The sequence below is a fragment of the Otolemur garnettii genome, unplaced genomic scaffold (genome assembly GCF_000181295.1).
Source record: "Otolemur garnettii isolate 467f Iridium unplaced genomic scaffold, OtoGar3 scaffold00054, whole genome shotgun sequence".
In the NCBI taxonomy this organism is placed as follows: domain Eukaryota; kingdom Metazoa; phylum Chordata; class Mammalia; order Primates; family Galagidae; genus Otolemur; species Otolemur garnettii.
The window spans coordinates 4,520,678-4,534,851 of NW_003852449.1; the positions used below are offsets into that span (position 1 = coordinate 4,520,678).

Here is a 14,174-nt window from a genome sequence, read left to right on the forward strand (position 1 = left end):
GGCTATTTTTTGGTTGTATCCATCATTGTTGTTTGGCAGGCCTGGGCTGGATTTGAACCCACCAGCTCAGGTGTATATGGCTGGCGCCAAGCAGCCGCAACCCTTTAATATAATTCCTGTGGGTCACGACTCACAGGTTGAGAACCACTGCTTTAGAGTCTGCTAAATAAGTTAATTTCAGAGTAACCTCTAACTTTTTTTGGAGGGGGGTTAGTTATTATTGGGGGTGACTATGAGGCAGGGGGTAGGCTTTATAAAAATTCTTACCTGCCATAAAATTTCTTACCTAAGAAACAATATTTTCTTACCTTTTGGATTTAGTAATGGTTACCTAGAAGTTTACTGATTGCTTTAATCCTATATCATAGAATACAATATACTTAATTATTACTTTTCTCTAGTAGGGATTCCTCAGGAATCTATACATTTGAGCTAATCACAGTGTTTATGAAGAACATATTATTTGATTATATATAAATGGACTTGGAAAAGTGGGAGTCCTCAAAGAAATCTTTGATTTCAATTATGCTTTCCCAAAATCTGCTTTGCTTATATTTATCAAAGTATTTATATGTAGTATTACTATTGTAAAATCAAGCCAATTCTTTTGAGTTAACATTTCTGAATTATTTATGTACAAAATCACTTTTCTCTAACTATTGCTGCTTTTATCCTTACACTTATCTTCAGAAATAAGCCTTAAAATTGCATAGGCTACGTCTTACATATTTATAACTGTGGGAACACAAGGAAACATTGGTATATACATTGATTTTTTTTTTCTATACACTAGTTAAAATGACCCATAAAACTAAAAGAAGGTAGGTGCAGAGCTCGTGTGCAAGTGTGTCTAGCTAGCGAGGTGGCAGACTGCGCTGAGACAGTGGAGAGGGGAAGGGCTGGTGTGCTGTTAGGCAGATTATTTGTAGTCTGAGAAAATGCAGCATATTATGTTGAGGGTAAGACTCGATGTATCTATGTTTTCTAATAATAAAAAGAAGAAATTGTTTAGTGTTACTATGGTCCACACCATGTACAAGGAAGCAGTAGAAGTTGTTTGCTGTATATTCTCCACCCTCATTCCCTCCCCACCACTTAGCTCTGCTGTTCTGATTATATGAAATTGTAGGCCCATTATCCTTGTATTGTGGCTCCTAATGTTTGTTTGCTTTACATTTCTTAGTACAACAGTCTGTTATTTTTAGAACGATCAGTTTTAATCCAAGCTATGGTAATTTATCCATAAATTATCCATATGGTAATAAATTATGGATAAATAGGTCTATCCCAGAGAAATACTAATAAGATAGTTTTATAGAGTCTTCCATGTAGTTTTAAAATAATCACATGTGGTTGGGCACAGTGTCTCATGCCTGTAATTCCAGCCTCTGGGAGGCCGAGGCAGGAAGATTGCTTAAGCTCAGGGGTTCAAGACCAGCCCGACAAGAGCAATACCCCTTCTCTACTAAAATAGAAAAACTAGCCGGGCATTGTGGTGAGCGCCTATAGTCCCAGCTACTTGGGGGGTTGAGGTATGTTTATCATTGAGCCCAGAAGTCTGAGGTTGCTGTGAGGTATGTTGACTCCACGGCACTCAACCCCAGGCACCAGAGTGAGACATTATCTCCAAAGAAAAAAAAATCACATGATCACATGCGCGTCGTCATAATTCAGTCCATAACATAAGGTTTTGTACAACATTGTTTAGCAATTTCTTTTTCTGTACTTTACCTAGATCACTTGTTAGTTACAATATACCTAATTTATGTATTATGAAACAAAATTACAAAATTACTTGCTTAAAAAATTAGTTTAGCTATTATTGTCTTTCAAAGTAGTATTAACTGGGTTTTTTGTATGTGTTTTTCTGTTTTGCTTGGGTTTTTGAACATTACTGGACTCTTCATTTTAGAAGGTAATTATATTTTCTTTTTCTTGAAAATTGTGTTTCTCCACTGTAAATGATTCTAATAAAAAATCATTTTTTTTATAGGAAAAACCTTTCAGCTCTATTCTCATAATCTTATAGCTTTGTTTGAACAAGCCAAAAAACCAGGATTAGCTGCTCATATTCAAACTCATAGGTTTCCAGACCGCATACTACCAAGGTATGAAATATTATTTTGATTCTGTTGAAAATAAGGGAAATTAGTATATATTTTAAGACAGGCCAATATTCCTTGCCCAGTAAAAAACTTTGTCTTAATTTTCAAAGATAGTTTTACACTGAAGTATGTATTGTATGTATCATCTAGAATGTTTCTTACTCTTGACCATTCATGAAAATCACCTGTGGAAGTTTCATAACAAAGATTCTCAGTTCCTTCCTCAGTTCTATAAAATCAGGTTGTCTAAAGCCATGTCCAAGACATTTTTTGGGGGGTGGGGGGAGCCGAGTTTCACTTGGTCGCTCTCAGTAGAGTGCCATGGTGTCACAGCTCATAGCAACTTCAAACTCTTGGGCATAAGTGATCCTCTTGCCTCAGCCTCCCAGTAGCTGGCTCTAAAGGGGCCTGCCACAACGCCTGGTTGGGTTTTTTTGTTGTTTAGCAGGCCCTGGCCAGGTTGGAACCCACCAACCCTGGTGCATATGGCCAGCACCCTAACCACTGAGCTACAGTCACAGAGCCAAGACAGTTTTTTAAAAGCCCTTCCTGTCTGATTCTGATGCCGCATATTCACAGATCATTGTATGGTTAGCACTGCCACAGAGTACCATTAATACTGTCTTACGTTTTCAGGAAGTTTGCTCTAACAACAAAGATCCCTGATACAAAAGGCTGCCACAAATGTTGCATAGGTGAGTCAATGCTGTTTCTCAAACTGGATAGTTTTAACATGTTAAAATTATCTGGAGTCTTACAGATTCAAATAGGAAGGAGAATAGGTTTTTAACCTGTTTTTAGTAAGGAGTAATTAGTGCCCCTGACACACAAAAGTGTATAGGGAAGAATGGCCTAGAAGTGCTTGGAGATGATACATGTGGCATTTTCCTAGAGCACAGTGTTCCTAGAGTTCTGTGGCCATATTCCCTGAGGTTGTATCTCTACTAATATCCTAGCTTTCATTTATTTAACATTTACCATCTACCAGTTACTACTAGTGCTTTGTGAATATCGTTACAGGAGTTTAGCTAACTATGAAGTTAGAGGGAACAGTCCAAACCAACCACTCTTTTTTCTGATACTACTTGTAAGTTGAGAGTTCCCCAAAGACCCACAGATTCAAACATTCTCTACAACAGTGGTTCTCAACCTTCCTAATGCCGTGATGTATTTTTATTGTTACAAAGGGGTCACGACCCACAGGTTGAGAACTGCTGTTCCAGAAGGTGTGACAAAACTCACTGAAAGCAGTTACACTCAAGGTTAAAGTTACGGGCTATTACAGGGAAAAGATACAGGTTTAAATCAGCCAAGCGGAGACATGTGTGGGGCAGAGTCCACTAGAAATGCCAAGTGTGGACCTTCTGCTGTCCTCTCCCTGTGGAAGGAATATAATAAGCATTGCCAAGCAGGGAAGCTTATTTGAGCCTCACTGTCCAGAATTTTTTACTGGGGCTCCATCATGGCATGGTTACCGTCGTCACTGCTGATCTCAGTGTCCAGCCCCTCTCGAGGTCAGCTGATGTTGGATCACCCAAAGCCCACCCTAAATTATATCATTATACTATTCAGTTACCCGGGGCACCCAAACAAAGACACTCCTATCAAGCATGAAATTCCAAAGCCTTGGAGATTACCTCCCAGAAATGGGACAGCAGAGGCTGGACCTCTTTTGAGGCAAGGTTAAATTCTGTGCTATATATAATAATCATGTCATTTAACCCTTAAACAACTCCATGATACTGATTATGTCACTAGTAAGTAACAGAACATGGATTCAGGTCCAGGGCCAGTGACTTCGGATCTCAAGCTTCTGACTTTCTGTTTATTCTTCTGTTTGATCCGTGAGCTGTTGATCGTCATTCTGCATAATAGTTTCCAGCACAGTCTGTGTTCTAGAGCAAGATGTGCTCCAGATACTAATATAAGTATATTACATAAACGTTTTTCTAGGGAGAATCTTATCTGTATTTATTATCAGAATCCCAAGATACACGTCTCAAATAATATCTAGCAGCTTACAATCTAAGATACAAACTCACAGATCATACATTTGAGCTTAATGCAAATAACCACTCTTATAATCAATATACATATATTACTGTTGATGGGAGTCAGATTGGGGAGAAGAAAAGACCAATGTGAATTGTTTTGTTTGTGAGTCAAAGGAAGTTACATCAAGATGAATTAAATATTTTCTTCTATCTCTCATACTACCATCCCCAAAATGAGATCATGCCTCCTCGCCCTTGTCAGAACCCAATCTTGTAATTTAGTTAAGAAGCATCTTTTTAGGTTGCATACTAGTTTGAAAGTTTTAGTTTTAACATATTACTTTTACAAAGGGTTTCTATGTTTAAGACCCTAGTAAAGGTGTTGAGAGTTTAAACATAACCTGAAGTTGAGATACAGTAAAGGGGGAGGGTAACAAAGCCAGAAGAAACAGACAGCATCATCTTTGTGTTCTGCACATTCTTACCGTTCTAATGAACAGATCTAATAATTTTTCTTTATCAGTAAATAATCACTTCACATAGTTTCTCCCATTTACACTCTGGTTTTGATGTCACGTCCATTTCATTCTTCTCCCTTTGTTGAGAAAGCTAAGTTATCTTTTAAGTGAGTACAAGCAGATGCTGCTTTTAGCTAAACTATGTTTTCATTTAATGGTATTCAGTGTTTTGTATGTGTCTGGGGTTTTTTGTTTGTTTCCAGTCAGAAACCCTTACACCGGACACAAATACCTCTGTGGAGCTTTGCAGTCTGGAATTGTCCTACTTCAGTGGTATGAGCCAATGCAGAAGTTCATGTTGATTAAGGTACATATTGCCTTGTTCATGTTTCTTTTCTTTAGAAAACACTAGTGTGTAACTGAAGCTGATTTTATAAGATCCCATTATTATCAACTAGAGTCAGAACATTTATAGTTGTTTGATTTGGGGATTTTGTGTTCTTAAGATTTCTTCTTTAACTCATATTGTTTAACTTCTAGATCCATCATTCATAAAGATGAATAGGACCAAGTCTTTCAGATATATTTTTAAAAACATCCTAGTAATTTTTAAAATTCAGTAAATCAAGAATATGGAATGAGAAGATTGCTTCTAAATTATAGTTCTGTTGTTTGTTTTTTGCAGCACTTTGATTTTCCTTTGCCAAGTCCTTTGAATGTTTTTGAAATGCTGGTGATACCAGAACAGGAATACCCCATGGTCTGTGTAGCTATTAGCAAAGGCACTGAATCCAATCAGGTGGTTCAGTTTGAGACAATCAACTTGAACTCTGCGTCTTCATGGTTTACAGAAATTGGTGCAGGTATGTATTTTTTATCTTATGATAGAATACTGATGTTTTTGCATATAAAAGACACCCAACACTTAAGTTCAGCCAGTGTGAGCTCTTCTTAAGTAAAGATTCAGAACATAATTTCCAAAGTAAGCTTATTTACAGAGACTTAGGATCACATTATCAGACCAAGGAAAATTTTAATGATAGTTGGCTTTTAAAGTACTTAGTTGTTACTACTAGTCTTTGGACTTACAAAATATTTATGTTTTCTAAAAATCTTTTAAAATTGTTTCAGCTTCCCAAGCAAAGGGAGTTACCTTTTCTCCCTATCTGGCTTTGTCCCGTCTTCCCCCCTCACCGTCCGGCTTTGTCCCGTCTTCCCCCCCTCACCGTCCGGCCTTGTCCCGTCTTCCCCCCTCACCGTCCGGCTTTGTCCTGTCTTCCCCTCACTTCTTAGAATCACTGAGTGAGCTTTTCTAACCTGGATAGAAGCTTTCTGGCATGGCCTTTTCATTTAAGCCAAATGTCTCAAAAAAGGCCCTATTGAAGTTTATTCTCATACTTTAAAATTAGAACACCTCGATCAAGAATTCAGTTTTTAAATGAGGGAGGTCTTCATTTTGCCAGTTTTTGTTTGTTGTGCTTGTCACTTATAAGCCAGGTTTATTAGCTATTTTTACCTATGAAATTAAGCAAGCTTTAGTTACAGCCATTTTATTACTGGCCACTGTTTTATTCTTTACCATCTCGTAAAGAAGGCTGTTACCTAAGTTTGAGGATTGTTATTAAATAAGCTTTGGCTTTTGATTATTTATGGTATGAATTACAGGACATCATTACACTGCCATCACTTTCAGAGTAAGAATCTGTGTGAACCAGCTGTCCTAGTAAATGTTTAACAGGCTCTTGGTGTGCGACCATTTGCTGTACTTGGATATTTCTGTGATATAAATACTCCAGCCATGACCAGTTGCAAACTACCAACCTGACATCATGCAGCTCAGAAAATTCCTGACGATTTAACAACCCAGTGCATGCCAGCTCCATCATGCACTGGACTGTGAATACTCTTTTATGGACCAGTCATATTCCTGCCCACACCCTGCCTTTCTTTTTAATTGTTTAATGCTTTTGGATGAGTTGCATGCATGCCCCCTGCCCCAGCTAACAGAAAAGGTGCAAATGATGTTGCTTTGTTATCATGAGATGTAAACTACCCAAGTACAAATGTATTCCTGTTATGTAGTTGTTGCGCAAAAGAAGGGTTATAGGTCAATTTATTTAAAAACACTTTTTGGCTGACAGCCCAGCTTTTTTTGTTGGTTAGTATAGCACAGCACAGGTCCTCTCATATGCTTATCTATAATGTACTTTGCAACCACTTTCTTTGGGACGATACATTAGAAGATTACATTGTTCAATCTAGACATTCAGTGAGTCCTCTCTTTGAGTTTTAGGGTTTATGTTACGGAGTCTTTGAGGGTTTTCTTGTTACTGCTTTTCAATGCCTATGATGTACTCTTGATCTACTTAAAACATTGTCTTGGCCAGGCATGGTAGCTCACACTTCAAATCCCAACATTTTGAGAAGCTGAGATGCGAAGTTCACTTTTGGCTAGCAGTTTGAGACCAGCCTTGGCAAGATAGTGAGATCATCTCTACCAAAAAAATTAAAAATTAGCCAGGTTTGGTGGTAAGCACCTGTAGTCCCAGCTACTAGGGTCTACTCAGGATGATAACTTGAGCCCAGGAGTTTGAAGCTGCAGCGAGCCATGATTGGCCCACTGCATTCCAGCCTGGGTGACAGACACATGGGAAACCCTGTCTCTTTTTAAAAAAAAAGAAAGAAGGAAAGACAAAGAGAAAAAACATTATCTTTGTTAAAATAAAAGGGGGCACAAAATTACCCTGAGGCCCGAACTCTGCCTGAGGGTAATCATGCAAGTCACCGGGAAGCAGAAGTGAGGCAGCCTTTCCGCCAACACTCTGTCTTGGTTAAGTGTCTCCTTTTTACCAGTGAGCTGTTAATCCAGCTCTCAGCTGTGTTCGTTGTTGAATCTAGAGGCTGTGCCTGGAACTGGCCACAATGTTAAAATAAGGGTAGAGGGAGGGTAATTGGTGGGACCACACCTATGGTGCATTTGACATTGATTTTGCATTTTAAATCTACTAAATGTAGAATATAAATGTCTCAACACAATAAGAAAATGAGGTAAAGGTTATGTTAACCATTTGATGGAAGTATTTCAAATCGATATAAAACCAGCACATTGTACCCCATAATTGTATTAATGTACACAGCTGTGATTTAATTAAAAAAAATAATAAGCTGCTCTTCCAAGACTCTTTAGTCTTAGTCTGGTTGATTACTGCAGTGTCAGTATCCTTATCTCCACAGTTATGGGCAACACAGTAAATATTTGTTGAATGAATACATGAATATGTGAACATAGATTAAAGCTGAGAAAAACTGTTCGAAGTGTTGTCTGAGGGACAGTTTATTGATTCTATAAAATTCCATTCCTTACTGTGTATGGGCTTTGGAAGGTTCACAAACACCCCAAAATATTACATAAAATTGTGTGTTTATGTTTGAATGTGCCACTTTCAAAGGAGAAGACCTAGGGGCTTTCCTAAGAAATGTAATTAAGAAATGACTACTCTGAATAGTCTGAAATCTTTTCTTAGATTCATTCAGCTAGACCACCCAAGCAGTCTGATTGCTTGAAATGAATAGTTTTACCAAAAAAAAAAAAAGTTTCCATAAGTGTTATCACATCCATTAGCCAATGTTAAAATGACAGCTCTACTGAAAGCCAGCAAAACATTGAGCGTGGCAGCCTGCAGAGGTGCTGCGTTGGTCATCAGGATTCCTGACGTCCTCCTCACAAACATAAACATACCCAATACCAGGAGTTTCTCTCTGGTTATAGTTGCATTAATTCTTGTGCTGTTTTTGAATCACCAGCTTATTTTTATTTCAGGGATGCTGTGATTCATGTAACTGATCCTATTTCCACCTCCCCCTGCCTATGTAAAATGAATGAAAGCCAAATCTAGCCATTGGGTAGCATGCATCTTATTTTCCTCCCTCTCCTTCCCTTGTGCTTCAATTTATTTTGTAAATCACATTTCTAGAATTAGCCAAGTACATTAAGTATAACATTGCGTTTTCTCACCTCACTTAGCCATATTAAGACTTAACATTTGTTCTCCTTAATTGACTTAGATTTTTTGAAAGATAACATTATAAAATATAATTTCTCTGTTAAATCTTAGACTAATTGTAAATCACAGCAAAAGTCAGAATTTGTGTTTATTATCTAGTTCTGGTTTTAAAAAGAATATTTATAACCGTACCCTTGTTTTCTCCCCTAAGGCAGCCAACAGTTAGATTCCATTCATGTAACACAGTTGGAGAGAGATACCGTTTTAGTGTGTTTAGACAGTAAGTACTATTTTAAAATATACTACTTGATAAAATAGTTCTTGCAATGAAATTTATTCTATTTAAACCATAATTCAGAATTTTCACTATTTTAACTTTTCCACCTTAAGTGGCTTGTTTTATTGAAAAAAACCTAAATTGATTACAAATATGTAAGTAGTTGGTCTGTTTGTCAGTACTGTCCTGTTACTTTTTCTTTATTTTGTATTTGGCCTTCTTGGAAACATCATATAAAACTGTTTGCTATAACCTTGGGATAAAATTCCATATAAAACTATTCTGTCTCATATCTCATTATAATTAATGAAAAGTAGGTTATGCTAATAGGGTCACTTGTAGTCATATTACATGAACTTTTGGAGTTGTGTCAGAGTGCAGTTCTAATTTACATATGGATTAAACACACCCCACTTGCTAATTCTGATTCCTTTGATTCAGGGAGAGGTTCTATTGATAGAAGTGTGTTGTACTGTGAGCAACAGAGGCAGAAAAAACTTTAGCAACAGGCATTATTTTGATTTTGCGACCAGAGCATTCTTTCTTCTTAAAACCCACCTTATTTTTATGCAATGATTCGTACAAGGTAGAATTCACCCAGAGACTTCGGATTATATTTGAAACTTGGAAACATTTGATATAATCAGTCCGTTCCAATTTTTTTTTTCATTGCTGGGCATGCCCACAGGCGTTCAGGGTTATTTTAAAGATTATTTTACTACTGGTTTTGCCTATTTTTTTCTGTCCTAATTTCTATTCTCCAAATGGCTCCTTAATACATTTACCATATAGAGACATATAGATCATCTAGTATTATAGATGAGCAAACTAAAAACCCACAGTGTTTCATTCGCCATAGGAACTTTTGATTCTCTGAATCCTGATCAGAGTAGAGTTTTATTGAGTTACCCTTAAGTTAATTTGATGAATTCTTTTTTTAATCCAAACAAATAGAAAATCAATACTCATTACCCAAATAATCACATAACCAGAATTTATTTTAATGAAGCTGAACCTTTATATTAAATCTCTACATACCTTCTTAGTCATCAAAGGAAAATAAATAGTGCCTAGTTTTCATTTTGGTAATTTATACATTGTATCACAACATTTTAAAAACCACCAATTGTGCCCTTCATTTCCCGATTAATCAAGGTAAATTGAATATGTTTTGTAAGGAGACAGAAGATTTCAAAAATTTGTCTCTAGCTACCCAAGTTGTAAGCTGGTTAGATAGCAGTGGAGATAGTCTTGTTCTCTCAAACTGTGGCAGCAGACATGAGAAACTAATGCTGAAAAAAGGCATTTTGCAACATAGCACTAAAGGGGTGATATTAAAAACCAGTGGACAAGAGGGAGATAGAATCACATATGCAGGTTGGTGCCTGTAGCTCAAGCGGCTAAGGCGCCAGCTACATACACCAAAGCTGGCAGGTTCGAACCTTGCCCGGGCCTTCCAAACAATGACAACTACAACCAAAAAATAGCAAGGCATTGTGGCTGGCGCCAGTAGTCCCAGCTACTCCGGAGGCTGAGACAAGAGAATTGCTTAAGCCCAGGAGTTGGAGGTTGCTGTGAGCTGTGATGCAACAGCACTCTACCCAGGGTGATAGCGTGAGGCTCTGTCTCAGAATAAAATAAAATAAAGAATTACGTATGCATGCTCCCTGTTCCAGAGTTTTCTAGTCTTGAGGATAGGGTACTCTTTCTTGCCCCTGTGTACCTGTGATACCTATGCAGAATAGAACTCATACTGTAAAGTGAATTAATGCAAATATTATTTATCATATGCAGTATAATTTCTGAGGAAAAAAACTGTCTGGCTAAATATTTGGGCACCAGGGCAGCCACTTTTAAAGAAGAAATTTACTTTTTAAAAAATTAGAATGTAATTATTCAGTATATATGTATAAAAAAGAAAATAGTAGCAGAACAATTGACATTTACCAAAGGAGGCGCTCTTACGGTACACCTTTTAAAACACATTAATGATTTTTCACCTTCCAGCATGCTTAAATCAAGTTATTAAATAATTGAACTTTCTAAAGAACATTATTTGATATCATGTAAAATTCATGTATATCAAGTTACATTTATTTTAGCAGATTTGTGCTTCCAGTCTTGACTTCTTTTTTTGTTTGTTTTTTTTAAGAATTTGTAAAAATTGTAAATCTACAAGGAAAACTAAAATCAAGTAAGAAACTGGCCTCTGAGCTAAGTTTTGATTTTCGCATTGAATCTGTAGGTAAGTTTCCTTTTTTAATTAACGAGTTTGGGATACTTAACTTTTGTTGTTGTTGTTCATTCTAGTCTTAGTTCATTGAAATACTTTCCCATAGCGGTTTCTGCACAGATAGTTCTCCATCTGCGCTCTAAATACATGTGGTGTTAAGCACCTAAAGCATGGCTTTAATTTTAATTGTAGTTTTTTTAATTTGTATTAATTATTTAAAGTTTAACCTGAATAGTCACATCTGGCTAGTTGCTACCAAAATGGACAGTGTAGATCCAGATTATATTAAATCTTTTACTGTTGTTTCTTGAATAATTAAAACTTATAATCATTTTTAAAATTTCTGTTCATTATTCCCTTTGCTGCATCAAGTGAATTACACTTCTCCCAATTCTTTCCAAATCGTGAAGGTATTTATGTGACATGATAATGGGATTAGATATGCTTTCATCCTTTGCCATGTAAGATTCTGGGTGGTATATGTTGATGTTACTGCTTTTCATTTTGTGTATATATAAATAACCAGTTTCCCACTTGTAGGACGTGTAACCTAATATGCCATTTTAATTTGTTTCCTTGTTGATGACTATTTTTCTTGTTGGTTTTATGATAAAAATTATATGTTATCATTGTTTGCATTCCCATTGATCAAATGTCAGTATTTTCCCCAAAAGTAACTGAGCTTGTGAAAAAACTATCACAGCTAGAAACATTTTAAATGATTCATCATATAATTCTACTGTAAATCAAAGGAAAGCTAAACATTTTAATATGAGTTTCACAAATGGAGTTTTACCCTGTTACAAAGTACATTCATGCCTCTGTGTAACATCTTACATAAAAATATTTTGCTTCTGATTGAGAAATTTTATTTGTTAAAGCAGAAAACCTAATCTTTCTCTAGATGCCAGGACAAAAGGAATTTAGGAAACCAGTTTGTTCTTTACTCTTTTAAGTACTTTATATGATCTGCAACTTTTTAAGAACTAATATTTTCAAGAGAGATTCTAACAAAGATCCAGGTTCCTCTTTGTACTCATGGAAACATACTGGTCCCTTAACTTTTTCAGAAGTGCCAAATTATTTAGGGAATTATAATTGTTACAGTAAAACTTTGTTCATCCTAGACTACCATCTTTTTTTGCCAGTAAACCCTAGAATAATTACAAGGATCCTCCTGGATAAAAGAGTGCCTTCCAAATCACCTCTTAACATAAGAGGGGTTTCTGTGAAACACACATGATTTGTCATTGTCAAATACTTTTATTTTTGATTAAGCTAAATTATATTCCCAGAACATTCCTGCATTAACTTTTCTTTGTCACCTTTATTTAGGTTTTTCTAATTCTATTTAAATGTTTCTAATATTTACATGATAAGAATTGGTTAAATACTAAGAATCTGATATAAGAATTGACTCACAGATCCTAAATATTCAATATGTGGTTACATTTTGGGTTGTGGGACAGGTTTGTTTTTAATGTCGTAATAAAGGAAATGTGAACGCAAATAAAAGATGCTTAATAGTTACTTCTGAGTGTATTATAGTATTTAAATAACAATGTTTTTTATTCCAAAAATCCAGTTATACATTTTTATGATTTTATTCATTTAAAACAAAGGATTCAGCATTTGAAAGAAATTAATATACCAATATCCAACTTATCAGAAGTTAGCCCATGTTTAAATGAATGCCTGTTTTTATATATGTGTATATATGTAAGGTAATATGTATCTTTGGAAATTGGCATACCTTGCCTTAGTAAATTACTTGAGCTTAGGCATGTCTTAGTCACAAAAACATTGAGAAATAACATGGAATCTTGCCCTAGGCACTTGAATTAGTTTACGTTATTGTTTATTAAGAATATTTAAGGGAACTGGTAGTGAAATAACTGTGCTTTATTTCAGTTTGAGTTTTCCCTTGTCTTTTCAGTGTGCCTTCAGGACAGCGTGCTGGCATTCTGGAAACACGGGATGCAGGGCAAAAGCTTCAAGTCAGACGAGGTGAGAGGTCTCGGGTTCCCTCCTCTGGCTCCCACAGTGATTTAAAATGTGGAAAGGCTCATTCTGTGTGTTCCCTCTGGATGCCGTAATTACTGTGGTCAGTGCCTTTAATGCTGTGGACTGGCAGAACAAAGAGGCAGTGTTTTCCCTTCAGATATGTTGACTTTTGTATTTTGAAATTCTCAGTGGCTATAAGGAATTCCCAAATGCAAGTTTACACAATTTGTCTAAAGTAATTTGTAGATTGGTTGCTAAGTTTAGTAAAGTTTCCTAAATTTAATAAGCATTTTCTATAGTCTGTATACATGTAGCTTCTTTTTCAATATTATATTTAAAATTCCAAATTAATTTGTAGTAAATCACAGCACTAAAGAAAATCTAAGGACATCACAACCCATTTAATTATCTATTGAGGATGATGCTGTTATTACAAATAATATCAAATGCTCATATGACTCCTGTTTGTTCCAGGCGTTTTCCAAATATTAGCTCATTTAAGGCTCATTATAATCCAGAAGAGATAGACGCTATTCATATTCCCATTTTTACAGACACAGAGTGGTTAAGTAAGTTGTCTAGAGTACCAGAGCCTGGATTTGAAGGGTCTCTATTAAGTCACGTCTAGCTGAGATAATCAGAATACATTCGATGCAAGAGATGAAATTTGGGCTCTAAACTTGAGGGATGAATCCCAATAGTTATAAAATAGTGCTCACAGAGATATTTTCCTCCTAATGTGAGTACCTGTGTGATTCTTCTCTACCATGACCTCCATGTATAAACCAAAATGTGTGAAGCTTCCCTTAAAGTTCAAAGTCTTCTATTTGAATTAACCTTTGCTTTTATTCACTCTTATTTATATAGATATTCCCACTTTTTAATGAATGCAGAATTAAAATCCTTCTAGGAGAAAATTACATGAATCAGCTTTGAATATGTTTATGTAGTTATTGTCCCATGTCACTAAACGTTACCAGGTCCCTGCACTTGATGAAACTTACAATCCAACTTACTACCATAGGCTAATTGGTTTTTGGGGGGGTGGGGTGGGATGGGGGTTGATGTTTGCACTTGTTAGGCAGAGTCCCTGGTCCCT

At 36.1% G+C, this 14,174-nt stretch overlaps 1 protein-coding gene across 2 annotated transcripts in view; it reads left to right on the forward strand.

Moving 5' to 3' along the window:
• The window catches only part of MAP4K5 (mitogen-activated protein kinase kinase kinase kinase 5), a 102,330-nt gene that overhangs the window by 82,375 nt on the left and 5,781 nt on the right, over window positions 1-14,174 (forward strand). The window contains exons 24-31 of one of the 2 annotated variants that reach the window (XM_003792154.3): window positions 819-821; window positions 1,994-2,108; window positions 2,742-2,800; window positions 4,821-4,924; window positions 5,243-5,420; window positions 8,773-8,841; window positions 10,991-11,083; window positions 13,008-13,078. In XM_003792154.3, the coding sequence (XP_003792202.1) occupies window positions 819-821; window positions 1,994-2,108; window positions 2,742-2,800; window positions 4,821-4,924; window positions 5,243-5,420; window positions 8,773-8,841; window positions 10,991-11,083; window positions 13,008-13,078 (692 nt within the window). The remainder of the gene's footprint in view (window positions 1-818; window positions 822-1,993; window positions 2,109-2,741; window positions 2,801-4,820; window positions 4,925-5,242; window positions 5,421-8,772; window positions 8,842-10,990; window positions 11,084-13,007; window positions 13,079-14,174) is intronic. The other variant, XM_023514480.1, reaches the window with a different exon arrangement.